This window comes from Sciurus carolinensis, chromosome 8, assembly GCF_902686445.1.
Source record: "Sciurus carolinensis chromosome 8, mSciCar1.2, whole genome shotgun sequence".
NCBI lineage: Eukaryota > Metazoa > Chordata > Mammalia > Rodentia > Sciuridae > Sciurus > Sciurus carolinensis.
The window spans coordinates 47947027-47964402 of record NC_062220.1 but is presented as its reverse complement, the minus strand read 5'-3'; the positions used below and the strand labels follow the sequence as shown (position 1 = coordinate 47964402).

The 17376-nt window shown below is 36.1% G+C and overlaps 1 protein-coding gene across 2 annotated transcripts in view; it reads left to right on the top strand.

Moving 5' to 3' along the window:
* The first annotated feature begins 225 nt into the window (after positions 1-225).
* Casd1 (CAS1 domain containing 1) overlaps positions 226-17376 on the top strand; it is a 40097-nt gene continuing 22946 nt past the window's right edge. Inside the window, exons 1-5 of one of the 2 annotated variants that reach the window (XM_047562413.1) lie at positions 226-930; positions 7459-7555; positions 8310-8430; positions 14991-15035; positions 16177-16239. In XM_047562413.1, the coding sequence (XP_047418369.1) occupies positions 327-930; positions 7459-7555; positions 8310-8430; positions 14991-15035; positions 16177-16239 (930 nt within the window). In that variant the 5' untranslated portion in view covers positions 226-326. The remainder of the gene's footprint in view (positions 931-7458; positions 7556-8309; positions 8431-14990; positions 15036-16176; positions 16240-17376) is intronic. The other variant, XM_047562412.1, reaches the window with a different exon arrangement.

Below are 17376 nucleotides of genomic sequence, written 5' to 3'. Positions count from 1 at the left end.
AAAAAAAGTTTCAAGAGAAACGGATCAAGACACTATTAAGACCGGTCTTACTCCGTGGGTTGGGTGCTAGGACTACCAGCAACCCCAACACCTGGCCAGCACCTGGGAGCAGCCAGACTGGCCAGACAGGTCGGGGAAAGCCTCACACTAAGCCCCCACGACACTGGGCGGGTTCAGGTAGTAGAAAGTTCAGAAAAGGGTGTGATAGGGAAAGAAGGAGTGGGGCGATGTGTACTTTTCTCCCGGAACTATAGCTGTATTGCCCCAACCTGGGCTCAGGTAGCGGCCATCAACCAGGAGACTGCCCAGGGGCTCGCATCCGGGCCATGCTGGAACCCCTGGTCCCCTCGCCCAGCAGCCCCATGTCTCTGCAGCCGCCGCCGCCCGCCGCCGCCCGTGACCCGGTGACCCCAGAAGGCCGGATGGGGCCAATGACCCCAGAGCACCGGGCATCCGGACCCCCCTCGCAGGCGCAGCCGCTATTAAGGCAGGAGGCTAAAGAGGAGGAGGAGGAAGGGGAGGAGACAGGCGTCCAGGGCGCCTGGGGAACCGGCACGGCGGAGCAGCGGCGGCGGGGCTGGGGGGAGGCCGCCGAGGCGGCCGCGGCCGAGGAGGGGCAGGCGGAGGCCGAGGGCGCCGCGGCCGCGGGGTCAGGCTCCCAGGCAGGAGGCGCAGGTGGCGGCCGCGGGGGCTGGCGGCGGCTCCTTGCCTGGCTGCGGCGGCGGCAGCCCCAGTGCTGCCCCTGTGCGGCGCCCCTTCCCCGCTCCGCCGCGCACGGTTGTCATGGAGGAACCAAGATGGCGGCTCTGGCCTACAACCTGGGCAAGCGGGAGATCAACCACTACTTCAGCGTGAGGAGCGCCAAGGTGCTGGCGCTGGTGGCCGTGCTGCTGCTCGCGGCATGCCACCTCGCCTCCCGCCGCTACCGAGGTGAGCGGGCCCTCCCCCTGCCCGGCCGGCGGGGGGAGGCGGCGACGCGGCTACGGAGGCCGCCCCCTCGCCCAACACACGCCCACGCTCACGCGGCCTCCCGCCGGCCCGGCCCGCGGGGGAGGCGGTGCCCCCACGTGCCCCAGGTGTCCCCAGCGGCGGGCCAGCGCCCCAGGACGACTGCGCGGGCCCGGGTGTCGGCCGCCAGGCCGAGGGCTCCTGGCTCTGGGCCCCCAACTGCCCGCGCAGGGGTCAGGGACTCAAGCCCCCACCGGCCCGAGCGGCCGCAGGGGTCCTGCTCTGGCGCAAGCTGGTTTTGGGGATGGTGCCAGACCAGGTCGCGTGCAGGAGGTCGGACACGAGGCCCGGGGACTGCCCTGGCTAGCGAAGGCCGAGGCCGCCCTGCAAGGGCACCTCTTCTAGAAGCCGGGTCGCAGATCTGCGCCTTAGGAGTCGGACGCTTTGACCTTTGTTTAATCCGGCTTCTGCCCAGTAACAGCCAGGCCCAACTGTTGGACAGCGGCAAGGGCTGCCCCATTTTCCTTTGCCAAAAGGGCCACCCCTGCCTAAACATGCCTGTGCCCAAATGGAGGAGGTGCCACCTAGTCTTTGTGAGTCACACACGTTTAAAGGGTTTGAGTTGCAGATTTTTGTGGGACAAAGTTTTGAAAAGAAGTTATGAGTTGACGGTAGTAGAGGTGGGCAGTGAAAGCAGAGTTGTGAGCAGTTTGAAAGCTGGTTTTCCATATGAGTTTTGAAATTGGTGTAAAGGCAGAAAGGAAATATGACCTTATTTCAGAATGAATTATCTTTCAGTAATCAAGGATATTTACTTGTCCTTGCTGATTGATTTTTTTCTTCCTCTGTAAAAATGCCACTAGGAGAGAGGCTGACAGGTGGAGGAAAATTAATAGTGATAGGATCTTTTATTTTTGGCTCCTAGTACTATCAAAGCCATTATCTGGACAGTTCTTGGTGACTGAGATTAATTAGTCAGGATCTAATGTGTAATGGACAGGTGCACATTATCGCTGTGCCCATTTAACTTCACACCTACTTTGGCAAAATATCCAGTAAATAGGGTCCTAGAATCTGAGATGTCATCTGATCCCAAGAGATCTTTCAGCACCTAGGGCATTTTGATCAATTTTTCTGCTTTTGTTGTTTCCTCCAACTCTTGAATATTAGGAATTTTATACTTTAGTATCATATGGATAGATACCTTATAATATAAATATACTAAGTTAAGTTAAAAAAAAAAGATGGATTCTTTCTATCCTTTTGACCTCTTTCCTCCACCTCCCTACAGATTCACTGCCATATGACCTGGCAGGCCATGGTGATAGAAACCCAACACTTTCATAGGCAAATATAGCTGGCAGTGTTAATCACTGATTTGTGACAATTTGGGGAGAATATTTATATTATCTACTATTAATCATCTTATACTAGTTTGGTATGAGATGGCAGTAATCTAACTTAATTTTGTTTATGTGATGTTAGAGATAGATACTATAACTGTAATGCTCTTTTGTCCTAAAGGTAAACATCTAATCCTCCCTTTTTGACTCTGCTTTTTATCTTTTTGATAAGCTTGAAATACTGATTTTTATATTTAGATCATGGATCTCATCAAGATCTGTCATCAGCAGGGAGAATAGAATGTCAGATGGGACCTTATGAGTCAGTGTAGCAATCTGGGGTTGTTTGTAAAGCCTCCTCCAGAAACCAGTCATCAGTTTCCGTAGGTACTTGAGCGCCTTGAGTGTGAAGCAGTACACCTGGTGTGTGTACTTGCCCAGACTGAATGTCAAGAAACTTGAGCCAGAGAGTGTTTGGGAAAAATAAACATCTTACCAGGAACATTTTAGCCATCCTCATGCTTTGGCAGTGTCAAACTTTGTCAGTTACAATGCCCTTTGCCCAAAGATAAACATATGCTTAAATCACACCGTAAATCTTTAAAATAAAAAGGGCCTTATATATGAGATGAAAGGGATGGGGTGAAGCTATGTGTTGGGAGCTTGTGTTAGAAGCTGTGTGTCAGGTAGGAGTGTGCTCTGACAAGGTGGAGTGAGTAGAGTTTGAATACACATTTTATATTTCTTGTTTTACAAGCTAAAGAAAGTAAGAGCTACACTACAGAAAATAAAACTTGGCAAAACACTATATACTAACATTGAACACTTATTAAATGCCAGGCTCTGTTTACTAAAGTTTTACATGTTTTAACTGATTTTGTCTGTACAACCAACAAAATTCTGTGAGTAGATACAGTTACCATATTTCATCCCCTTTCCTTTAAAATCTCTTTAACCAGGATGAGTCTTTAAAACTTTGCATGTCAAATACTAATTTGTAACATTTTTTTCTATGACAAAATAGTGACATCACTTATAATCTTATAATCAGTGGTCTTAGACTCAGTGAATTCAGTAGTATTTAAACATTTTAAAGATGAGACTGGAGACTGAATAAATTGCCTACGGATACACAACTAGTCAGTGACTGAGTTAGGATTTAGGGTCCTGTTAGTCTGCCTTTAGCCATTATCTTATTTATAGTGTGCCTTTTTCAGAGCTTCTTAGACATGGGGACATGTGGAAGATGAAGTGAGAAGGCATCTTCTAGGAGGCATGGGGTAAATAATTTGAAATACTAATTCAGTGTTATAATAAAAAACCCAAAAGTTTCCCTATTCTTTTTTCAGCCAAGAAGTAATTTTCTAAAAGTTTTATGTGTGAAACTTCAAAATATGACCCAGGACTACTTTTGCTACAGGTGTTTTTCCCTTATTCTTCCTAAACTTCAAGCTCACAGTCTGAGCATGTTTTTCCCTTCTAAACTTCTCACAGACAAGTGATTTTTTTCTGCTTGCAGTGCCCCCTCTTCCCCTCAAAGAAAGTATAGGTTTTTCCTTGAAGGGCTGGTTAAAGTGTCACCACCACAGAAGTAGGGATTAGAAATTCAGTTCTGCCACAACACCTTGCACCTATTTATCAGGTTGTATTGTAATAATTGGTATCTGTCTCTTCCACGCAAACTGTGAGCTTCCAAGGGTATCTTCATCTTTAAATCATCTGAGCCTAACACACAGTAGGAACTCCATAAATAATTATTGAATAAATAATTTTCAAAGTCTTTATTTCCTTCCATTTTCTTCTTGCATTGGTTTGTTTGTAGCATTTATTGAATTTTGTGTTCTAATCTCAATTTTAGAAAGTAGAGCATTTTTCATTATTAATAATACTTCCATATATAATATTGGAATATTTTTTAAATTACCCTTAACTATATTTTTATCAATTGTATTCAATCTCTTACATTCCTGAATCACAAAGTGTCTATTAATAGTGTGATTACAGATTAAAAACATGATTTCTGTGACAAGAGGCCAGTATCTGTGACCTTAAGGATAATTCCAATCTGGATAAATTTTAATTTCCTAAATTGATGAAGTTAACTTACTTCAAATGTCTTAATTTTGTTGAAATTGAATTTCATTCTGTCACTAAGCATATTAAATGCCAATGTTAAGTATTATTGAATGTTTTAGAGAAAAGGAAGTTGAAGCTTTAGGAATTAAAAGCAAGAAAGCAACTCTATGTCTTTCAGCCTTATTTCTTTGACTGCTAGAAAGATACTAATCTATATGACATTACTTGTAATGAATCACTCCAAGCATTTTGAAAGAAAGTTAAATGTTTTTCAACACAGAATAAAATATAACTTGCTGAATTTTAGGCAAACAAGATATTTTACAGACCATATTATAAATTTTATGACCTGGAATTGTCCTGATTGGTAATAGGAAACACAGCTTTAGTAAGATAAATTCAGTCTAAAGGCATTGAATCCAGAGGTAGTCTTTTCAAAGAAAATGTAAATTGTGAATCATTTAGGAACTTGGATGTGTTCTTTAGTTGTTACATTTGGTTTTCAGTTTGTTTGTTTTTTGTTATTGTTTGCTTGCTTGTTTAGTTTGTTTGCTCCTAAGTATCTATTACAGAAAAATCATCCATGAAAATCTGAAGTTATAAATTGACAAACTAGAATGCTTATACTTAAGAATAAAGAGGAAGATATCCACTCACCTTAGTATTGGAAATAACTGTCCCTTTAGTTCCTTTTTTTTTATTGTGTTTCTGGCTTGATTTATCTGAGCACTTGGCAACTTTCATTTCATGATAGGTGTATTAGAGGAACTATCAGAATTATACTAGACAATTGAAAACAAAGACTGGGGTTTTTGTTTTGCTTTCAGTAAATTTGAAAAGGATAATATGTGCCAGCAGATATTTACATATACGTGTACAATAAAATGTGGATACATTATTATGGCATCTAGATTTATATTTAGTGATTTAATCTAAAAAATATTTCCTTCCTAATCAAAAAGAATTTTAGAGTAAAGAATTTTATGGGGTTTTCTGTATCAGGTTTCTTTTTAATTAGATTACAATAGTACTTATTACTAGTATTATTTTTATTTTGTTGACAAATGTAAAAAAAAACCTTTACACTGTCTAGTAACCAGTTCTTTTACTTTTCTAACAATTCTTTATATTAGATTATCTTTGTTGAAGTAATTGGTGTCGTCTCTGTCTTCTGATAGATTCTATTAATTTCAGATGAAAGGCTTGAAAAAATCCTTAGCATTATGATATATATTAAGAACAATGATCCTTAACTAGCATTTACTAATAAATTAAGATTTTCTTCCCTTGAAGGATCAGTGATCTCTGAAACATCAGTGTCTAGTGCCTTCTGGTTAGTGACATCTTAAAATCTGTTTTGGTACAGAATTTTTCTAATATGGATTCCTCAGATTAGAGTTGTTCTCTGCTAGCTGAACTCTTGAGAAACCAGTAGTACTGATAAAGAACTTTGCATTTTAAACACATTTTCTTGTGGTTATTTTAAGATGTTGGGATAGCACTTCCATCTCCACAGAATCATATTGGTAACGAATGAATGCATAACAGCATAATCCCCGACACTTAGCATTGATCAATGAGTGTTTCTATATAGGCTTTTATTAAGAAACAAAAATCAAATAACAGAGAGCAAGAGAAAAGAGAAAGAAAAGGAAGAAAAACGCCATGAATTATTGCCTAGTTTTTGCAACTCATACTTGTTTTAAAAATAGATGTGCTATTAACTTGGTTTAATAAATGTGTCAAAAGAGGTAGAAAAGTTATAATTTTTTAATTATCCTGATTTTAAACATTTACTAGATTTTAAATAGACTTCTACTATATGGCCATTATAAAAGAATGATGCAGTAGTGCTGTTCTTAGGAAAATAACTTAATTGTGTGTTCCTACAGTCCTTTTCTTTACTCATTCCTAGTTATTTATTTAGCTTAATTTTGTTTTTTTAGAACTACAATTAGTTTTTAATAATTGGAAAGAATTAAGAACTTCATTTAGAGACATCTTATTAAAAATCTTTGAAATATCAGACTACATATATAACTACAAAACTTAATCATTGACTACCCCCTTTCTTTATACAGTTTTCCACCAACAACACAATACAATATTCACTCTTCCTTCCTGTTGTATTTGGAATTTAGGACACTGAAGCAACAACACCTTCAGTATTTTTGCATACCTGTCTTAGATTTGTATTACCTTTTCTTTGTACTTTGGCCAAATAAATGAATAACAAGATTGAGAAAAGAGATGTGTTGTTCTGCTTTAAATATCTTTGAGTCTCCCCTGTCTCCTTCCTGAATGGGTCAATACCATTTTATTCTGTAGTGTTTCTTTTATCAGACTCCTTAGCCTGACCCAAAGTAATTATAAAACAAATTTAGCTTGCTTTTGACTGTTAATAAGGAATTATCTCAGAGATTAAATTAAATATACATTTAACTATGACCTCACAGTTAATCTAATCATCTCATTTTTCCTTTATCCATTTGACATATCTGAGCTTAGTGCCTCCATATCCATTTTTCACGTCTTTGGTCATGTGGATTTGACTAAGGTATGGTAAAACCACTGAAGGATGTAGAATGACTTTATCCCAGTTCGTAGAGGGCAGAGGGGTTTTCTAGCTATGGACTCTTTCTGTTTAAAACCAGGTTTCCAGATATGCTCATGCACATTATGCATTATCATAGCTTAATAGGAAGTCATTTATGAGGTCTTCTCTTTTGTCCCTTAAACTTTTCTCTCTGAAGTAGGAGGGATAAACAGTATATGGCTAGTTTGAGGCTGGAATGATGTTCCTAGAAAGAAAACTTGAAGTTCAAGCCCCTACCAGATCAGTGATCACAGCATTTAGGAGTTAGGAGTCTCTTACAGGGTAAAGTGTAAACCAAAGTGACTCTTATCCTTTTGAATATTAATGTATTAATATTTGTCATGCTTTTCATGAATGGTTTATATGCACCTGGAAAATATAGATAAGCATAGAAAACTGTGTACTATCTGATCTCAAGGAACCTAAATGGTATCAAGAAAACCCAAATATAAAAAATTAGCTAATGTTTGTAACACTTGTATTTTACTGTTATAGGCAATGATTCATGTGAATACCTTCTCTCAAGTGGCAGATTTCTTGGAGAAAAAGTTTGGCAACCTCACAGTTGTATGATGCATAAATATAAAATCAGGTAAGATTTTATTTTGTTGGTTTTCTTTCTTTATCATGAGTCTTTGTGTGTGTGTGTGTGTGTATGTGTGTGTGTGTGTGTCTGTGTCTGTCATTGGGCCCTGATTGAACTCAAGGCCCCATGTATGCTAGGCAAGCATTTTACCACTGATCTGTATCCTCAGCCCTTTTCTTATTTTTTTTGAGATTGGGTTTCACCAAATTGCCCAGGCTGGGTAATCCTCCTGTCTCAGTCTCTATAGTGGCTGCAATTACAGACCTACATCACTGCTTCCTTGCATAGGTCCTAATATCTATTGGAGGGATGGTGGTTAAGTATAGAGTACCATTTTTTCTTCTCTGTATGGGGTAGAGACTTCCTGATTGAGGGTAAAATTTCATTCCAGATAAAGGTTTTGTCCTAAAGCTTTTGTGAAAGGGTTTTAGCCAAGCTGCTTTACTCATGTAAAAGTTGACCAAGTCTGAGTCTTAATGCTTGAGCAAAGGACCATTGCTGCTCTTCACTTTGGATATCTACCTTATGGAGTTATTCTGAAATAATGAATATAAGACACTTAATATAGCTAGAGTACTTCTTAAATACTTAATGAATTAGTTCATAGTAAGTACATGGATTGGTAAGTTAAACCTGGCCACATACTTCTAAAGCACATGACTGAATGTATAACAGTCCTGTTCAGCTTTTGTCATAAACCATGTGATTCGAAATGCCAATATTTTGATACATATTTTAATTAATTTTTTTTTTATTTCAGTGAAGCAAAGAATTGCCTTGTAGATAAACATATTGCATTTATTGGAGATTCCAGAATTCGTCAATTGTTTTATTCTTTTGTAAAAATAATTAACCCTCAGTTCAAAGAAGAAGGAAATAAGGTAAAAGTTTTTATTCCCTTCTCACAGGTATCATTTTAGACGTTAACTAATTGAATAATTATAGAATAAATGTGGGTTTGCATATTAACATTAAAAACTCAATGTTTTACTTTTATTTGGGGAAAATTGAGGGAAAAAGAGGGATGATTTGCTGTAAATGAGGAATATAAGGAAAATAAGTAGAGCCTAAGGTATTGGCCAGCTTTTTATTACTTTAAACCTTTAGTTTTCAGGACTAACAAATCCTTACCATGGAAAAATTTCTAAAAATTCCTTAGAAGAGAAAGAAAATATCCCTTGTCTTCCTGTTAATATCTCACCATATTTCTTTTCAGTCTCTCTGTTTTAGTATATTTGTAGGCTTTTAGCATGCGCAGTTTTATGTATTGCTTTCCCCCCCACTGCTTATCATAATACTGTATTATTATATAATCAACTTAAGTATCTTCTTAATGGCCACATATTATTGAGAGGATATAATGTGATTTTATATCATCTTCTTTTTTTTTTTTTAGTTTTCTGTTTTTTTTAATTGAAAATGACATGTCTACCTCTTTGAAAATTTTGCCTTCTAAAATTTCCTTAGAATAGAATTTCTACAGTGCAAAATATTGTATTAAAGAATATAAATTCAAATATTATTAATTGTATTGCTAAATTGCTTCACTTTGTCGTCTAATTAGCATCATATGTTGGCACACAGTTTTCTGCAACCTTTGAGACAGTGGGTGATCATGCTACCAATTAAACAACAGTGTGATAAATTTCTGCTATTTTGATGGAAAATTTCTTGTTTTAAAAATATATTTTAGCAGGGGATGTAGCTCAGTGGTGAAGCACTTACCTAGCCTATGTAAGGACCTAGGTTTATTCTCCAATCTTAGCAAAATAAGAATAAAAATATATCTTTCTTTGAAAACTAACAAGGATTAATATCTTTCCACATTTGATTAGTTAGTTAGTTTTTGGTTTACTTATCATATTCTCCTTTTTATACACTTTTAAGTGATCCATCTTCTTGTCTCTGGCTTTAAAAATAGCATAATATTAGACGTGGGGAATGGCAAGGGGCAAAAAGTGGAATACAAGAAAATTCATAATTGTAAGAGTAATAGTTCATGAATTGATGATGAAAATCTGCCTCTACATCAACTTGCCCTGTGGTGAGGAGCTGAAAAATTAAGGGCTCCAAAGCAAATAACTATACCATAATGATGATGAAAGTGGGTCCTGAGTCCTTAGGAACTTATTTCTTATAAGAATAATGGGAAACAATAAACTTTTTGTTTTTGTTATCTACAAATGTATCTTTTATTATTATTTATACACAGAAAAATATACAGAAGAGTTAGAGCAATTTAAGGACATGGGAATTATCACAATTTAAAGTAAAAACTGCTGTAAACTTTTAGAAAGTAAATTTCTGATTTCATAGTCTTTAATAAATCTGGGCTTAGAATCATGTGACTTTTCAAAAATTAGAGTAATGCATTAGACAATAGTTGATAGCTATAAAGCTATCTAGCTTCTGGCCAAAGTAGATACAGTATGGTACATTGTTTTGGACTCCTAATAATAACACTTAGGTTTCCAGTTTTTATTTTCTAGAGATGCCCCATTATCCCAAAGTTAACAAAAAAAGATACATTTTGATCTGTATGCTTTTAAAAAAGAAATGAGTAAAGACAGTGTGTCTCAGTCTTAAAGGGACAGTTATGAAAATATTTCATTCAAACTGCTAATAGAGCATTTGCCAAATTATAGGTTACATATTCTCTTGTCTCTGCATACCTCAAGGGTAGAAATTTTCTATCATCATAATTGGTTTTTGTTTATTTTTGTTTTTTTGTTTTAAATTTGTTTCTTGTTCCCTAGCATAGTATGGTGTATTGTAAAAGTGCATTAATTTTTTCTTTTTTAAGCCTGAGGATGGGTATGTTTTAGTGGAATAGAAGTATTACAGATAATTTACTTTAATTTGGTTTCTTTTTGGTTTCTTTTTGTATTGAGGTAAAATTTTTTTTAAAAAGACTTGATAGCAATGTTTTTCAAATTATGTTTTCCTTAAGACTAGATCTGTGAGAAATCCTGATCAAACAAATTTGGGCAGAGCTGGATCTCATATCTCTATCTTAGATGGTTTAATTTAGGTTAGGATATTAAAAACCTGAGAAGTCTTGCAGTAAAGAAACCCCTTTTTATGTTGCTTCCAGCCATAGCACAACCTAGATACTCTGGGGGCCACTTCTATTTCAACCCAACTAGATCCTAAATTAAAAAATATATATATTATAGATGTATTTCTAGACTTTGAGAAAATGGGAAATACTCTTCAAAAAGAAGCAAAGTATGAGGCAAAACCAGAGATGAGCAATGATGGTAGGCAAGTAGTAGAGGATCGAGTAGCCCTGAAGGTAGGTGCCAATAGCTATAATTCCCCTTATGTAGAACACTAAACTTTGAACCAGCATATTTCTCAGTAGTGATATCGGAAGCTAGAGGTCAGTAGAATAATATCTTTGAACTTCAGAGAGAAAATATGTTATTTAGTTTTCTGTCACATAAGTTTGAAGACTGCAGTCCATGATGGATTGGTCCCATTTGCTTTGGGCTTGTGGTGAGACAGCACATCATGGTGGAAGTGTATGGTGGAACAAAACTGCTTACCTTATGACCAGGAAGTGGAAGAATAGAGTCCTATGATCCCTTTTAAGGGCATGCCCTCAGAGACTTAAAAGACCTCGCACTAGGCCTCAACTCTTAAAGTTTCCAGCACTTCCCAATAATGCCAAACCAGGGGCCTCACCTTCAATGCATGGGCCTTCAGAAGTCATTTTAGATCCAAGCTATAGCATTAAGTTTCAACTTAGAATTGTATACCTAGGATAAAAATTTCTTTATTGTTCTTGAAATATAGGGCATTTTCCGATATCTGAAAACTATGAGGATTTACTACCAGATTTATACTAAAAGGAGTTTCTGAAGGACAAACTTACATAAATATAAAAAAAAAAATCAATGATTGTAGAAAATAGTGAACACTATACGTCTAAACCTATCTGTATAAAATAATATTGTATTTTGCACTTAGTAAAAAGGTAACTAAAGAACTATCCAATTAAGTGCTCTAATGTATTCTATACTAATATATTATCTTTCTTTAAAACTTAAGGTAAAGATATGCAGCAAAACTTCAAGGGTAAAGACTAGAATAATAGAATGAGGATGTAAATTCCAAACCAGAAGAAGAAACAAAACAAAACAAAAATTAATCTAGTGTCAAACATGTATTTATACATGCATGCAGACACATGTATACCCATGTAAAACATGGGTAGATATAAAAACACATTTATATGTATATATAAAAAGCTATTTTTTAATATATGTATATGAACAAACTGTGTGTAGGGGAATAGAAATCAAAAAGTAAGATGGTAAGTAGAATCAAAATAAATGCAAGGAGTTGGGCATGGTGGCACACGCCTATAATCCCAGTGACTCAGGAGGCTGAGGCAGGAGAATCACAAATTCAAAGCCAGCATCACCAACAGCAAGGCGCTAAGCAACTCAGTGAGACCCTGTCTCTAAATAATATGCAAAATAGGACTGGAGATGTGGCTCAATAGTTAAGTGTCCCTGGGTTCAGTCCCCAGTTCCAAAAATTAATAATAATTCAAGGAGCTAAACTTTTGAGCTAAACACATCTCAGTTTGCTTTTGAAAAAAAATTTAAAAACTTTCTGCTGCTTAAAAACATACTTCAAAGGACATAGAAAGATTTTAATTAAAAAATGAATAAAGATTCACCAACTGCTAAAGAAAGATAAACCATATCAATACAAGACAAAATGGACTTTATGGCAAAAACATTATCAGGGATACAGAAAGTTTGTAATGACTGGGAAGACAAATCATTAAGATTTTAAACTTGTAAACATCTAATAAATCAGCCTTAAAATTAAGAGAAACATTTAGTAGACTATTAACATGTTTGATTTTACAAGTTTATGGCTTAATAACTCGTAGAATATACTCTAAGATCAAAGTATATTTTTTCAAAGCACACAAGAAACACTTTGACCACATATAATACCATTAAGCATGTTTCAATAGTACCAGAAAATTGGTATTATTCTTTCTTTCTTATGTAATTTATTTTATATTCACACTTAATCTGATAAAAATTCTGTAAGCCTACAGTAAATGTTTTTAACGTGAAATGTTGAACATGTTTCCATTAACATCAGGAAAAAGACAATGATGTTCATTATTTCTGCTTCTATTCAATATTGTATTAGAAGATCTAACTGAAGAAAGATAAATATGTAAGCATTATAAAGAATAAAATCCAAGAGTCCATATGAAACACTTATCTACATAGAAAAATTCAAAGAATATATGGAAAATTTACTAGAAGTAATGAAGATTTTAAGGTAGCTTATTATAAGATAAACGTACAAACATTAGCTGTAATGCTTCAATAAAGCTGTTGAAAATTAGTTGCACGGGCCGGATGTGTAGTTCAGTGGTGGAACATTTGCCTAGCATGCACAGGGCCCTGGGTTCAATCCCTAGTACCAATAAATAAAGTCAATAGAAAAATTAATCACGTATTTATATGCCAACAATGTGGAGTTATGATGTCTACAATATATTTTCATATAGTTCAGGAAAAGAGAATAACTGTGTGTATATAGAGAGAAATGAAACTAGCATAAGAAATGTTAACCATTGGCCAAGGGTTTTAGGTGTTCATTATTTTGCTGTAACTTTAAAATTTTTCAAAATTAAAAGTTGGAAAGGCAACAGCACTAAACAATGTATTGTTTAGGGATGCATATATAATGATAAAAGCAATATAACAAGCAAAGTATAACACAGAATTCAAGATAGTGGAGTGTTTTTGACAAAGCCTGGAATTAAAATAGGGAGAGGACTACACAAGCAAGTTGGTGTGTTAGTAATGCCCTGTTTTATGTCATGGATTCATGAGTGTTTGCTTTTTACTTTACTTTATGACTTTCATGTGTGTGATTTTTTAAAAAAATATCTTAGATGTAATGTTAAAATAATAAAGGAAAGGAAGAAAGAGATTGAGTTGAATTAATCAAGCTACGCAAAAGGAGGAAAATTGACACACTTCTCTGAAGGGAAGTTTTTTTAAAAGATAGTGAATGGGATAGTGGATTGGAACAAAGAGTGTGATATAGTTTGGGTCAGATATCTCATATTTATTTTGTCAAGAAATATTTAACCTTTCATTAACTTAATGGTTCCAAGATTTCTTTGGGGAAATGAAACTGTAGAAGAATCAAAAAGAATCTTAAAAGTCAGTTGATAAAAACAAACTTTATTTTACAAAGAAAATAAATATAACTATTATTTGTCTGATTAAATTAATAAAAATATTTCAACCTTGGTTTTAGAAACAGAATTTGCTTCTTATTGGCCACCCTACTCTCACCCCACCCCAGAATTTTTAACTCTGGTAGGATTTCCATTCTTTTGTGTGGAATGCCTGGTTACAAGAAGTTGCAGTCTACAAATTTTAATTTTTTTCTACCAGTGAATATTTTTCAAAGTAAAACCTACTATAACCTAGAGTCATGTACATCCATTCTTGTTCAGTGAGGGCCCATACTGACATGCCAGTGAGAATGGGCTGAATTGTTGCTTCAGCCACAGACCACTCTGCAATCTGAACAAAATGCAAGGTACTTCCTCACCTAGTGCTGCATGTTCTCCATGGGTTGGCAAGAGGCTTTGTTCTACAGAGTCATTCAGGGATTTCTGAATTTTTACCAACTAGTACACTCTGGAGCATTCAGCCTCCTCAGTTCTGAAGTCAAGAGAGCTAGTTCCAGAGTACACTAGAAGATGATAAGAATTCCAGTGGCAGGAATCCCTGAATGACTTGTGTAGTGCAAAGCCTCTTGCCAGCCCAGGCAGTATACATAGAACTAAATAAGGAATTACCTTCTGTTTTGGGAAATTCAGCCTGGAAATGACCCACATCAGAATCTGGTCATATTTCATTAGTCAGAACTAGTCATGGCCTTGCCTAACTGGCAGGATCTCAGGCATTGTAGGAAAGCAGTCTGTCTCTGCTACAGATATTAATACTAGGACTCAATAGGAATCATGACAGGTTTGGCAGAAAGATAATTTATATAGGTATGTTCATGTAGCTACTTGTTTTTAGCTCAAGTTTTATCTTTTATCTACATCTTAGATGTTGAATGTTACACATAAACAACTGGTTTCATTTTTTTGTTTTGTTTTTTGGGGTTTTATTTGTTTGTTTGTTTGGTGCTGGGGATTGAACCTAGGGCCTTGCACATGGTAAACATGTGCTACACCACTGATCTGTGCCTCCGCCCCCTGCTATTTTGGTATGCTATGTAAATTGTTTCTTTTTTTTTTATGTCCTTTCAAGTTGAATATATAGATAAATGAGAATTGGTATATAAAAATAAATCAACAAAAGCAGCTAAAGGGAGATTATTTACACAAGTTTAACCTATACAAAAAATTTCTCTGTTTCTCCTTTTTAAATAGCATGAAAACATTCCTTTTGAAGACAAGATTGCTTCAGTTAAAGTGGTAAGTTCATGTACTAGTAAGCTAAGTATGTAATGTGGAAGCCATATTCATTGATCAGTTTGTTTATAGATCAACTAGTGCTTTGTACATGCTAAATAGATCTCAATGTATTCTTGAGAATTGATACAGTAATTGGAATAAATGTTCATGTAAGTTGTTTCATGTAATAAACATTTACTGTTTATTAAATTTTTATCCAGAAGAAAATAATCTTATATGGTAATTTGAAAACAATCTTATATGGTAATTTGTATACAGGATCGATGTCGAGAAAAGAGTATATGTAAATGTCCTTTACCTGTGGAGCTTGTAGGTCATTATAGTTTCCTACATGCAAATACAGGTGGGATAAGCATAGCAGAAAAGAAAAAGTAGAGAAGTAGGAATGTATAGAGCAAAGAATAGAAAGCAGTTTTCCTCCTTGAAGAAGTGATGTTTTAACAAGGCCTAGAGGATAAGTAGGATTGGTCAAACTTTGTAGAAGAGTCCACAAACATTAAAAATATTACATGCAGAAGTAGCAGTATGTGGAAAACTCTAGAGACAAAGGAGCACGTGGAGGGAGCACTCAAGGAGCTGAAAGAGAACCGAAAGGGTACTGAGAGAGTGTGTTAGTCAGCTTATGGCAATATGACATAATAACTGGGAAAAGAAATGACAATAAAGGAAAGATTTATTTTGGTGTAGGTTCCAGAGATTTCAATCCATTGTTAGCTAAAGACCAAGCCTTTATTTAGTACCTGGCCAGGAGGGGACATTTTATATCCAAACTGTAACAGCAAGGAAAAGGAAGCAGGAGAGAAGTTAAAAGGGACAGTTGGAGGCTACATTCTCTACCTTCTTAGCAATTTTAAAGATTTTTGGATTTTACCAGAGCAATTGAAAATCCCTGAATATTTAAGCAGGAATGTGGCAAGATCAGATTTAAATTTCTTCAAAATTTCTCTGGTGTAAGACTAGAGAGGAGAAGAGGGCAAAAGTGCATATGAGGAGATGTTACTTGAGACTCTTGCTAAATTGAGGTAGATTAAGATGTTTTATTTTTAAGCATTCTTTAAGAGAATGTTGTCAGTGTTTCTTTTGAATGGTGGAATTAATAGTATTTTTTACTTTTTCTTTACTTCTAATATTTTTCTTTTAGGATTTTCTGTGGCATCCAGAAGTTAATGGTTCCATGAAACAGTGTATCAAAGTGTGGACTGAGGTCTGTATTTGCAAATATAGGCTTTTTTATGAGCAACCAAATTTCAAAAACCCATGAGCAACCATTGTTTTTCTTCCCTTTACTCACCTGTCCCACTCTTCTGTACTTTTCCCACCTTCTTGAGAGCTACTAAGCTGTGCCAGACTGATGCTGACACTTCACTGAGAACAGCAAGTGTAGCTCCTGTATCTTTGCCCTGTTATCACCATTCCAACCTGCCAGTGATGCTTATACCAGATTTTCCAGATGGAAATTTTTCTGTTACTGAGATAGCTCAGCTAATTCAAACCGGAGTCATCTTTTCTGCACAATACATGTTTTCTTGAGCATTTTTCCACACTGTCCTTCAAACTCACATCCAGGTATTTGAGAAAACTTTTTTAGTTGTGTAGACTTTCTTCCCTTTTAAAGGGAAGACCCAGCAGATAGGACTAGTATATTTTAGCTCATAATTTTTGAAGATAAATTGGACATCAGGGCAAGTGTGCTTAACACCTCAAAAAAATCTCTTAAGTTCTCATAAATTCACTTTACAATCTATGGTAGTCTCCATAAAGCTCCTGTTTAGTCTTTTAACTAAACCTGTATTTTTTTCTAGAGATATATTTGCTTTTCATATGGATAAAACAATATTCAGTTTTGTTGACCGTATTTTGCTTACTTGTTTGCAACAGTTTTTTCTTTTGGTTTGGCTTTGGGTTTTTAGTTTGATTTTTTTGTTTTTTTTGTTTGTGTTTCCCTTTTCCCAGTAAATATTTAGCACTGAACCACATCATATAATAATAGGCTTTGTAGGATCATGTGGGAACCTAACCACCATATATAATTTTATTTCTTTGAAAAAATCTATTCAGGTTTCCAAAATACAAAGACAGAAAACAGGTAAGATAGGATGTACCCTATTCAAGGAATCATTGGCAATTTTAGTGTGGCTAGAACTAACATACAGAGTATTTATTTATGTTTGGTTTTGGTGTTCTTTTTATGTACTTCATTTTGGGGAGAATTGATAAGCAATGAAGTAGGCAGATACTAGATTATTATTTATTCTAAATTCTTCAAGTTATTAAAATAAGGACATTGGGACAAATCTTTTTTGAAAGTAGTAGAGAACCATTGAAAGTTTTAAACAGAAGA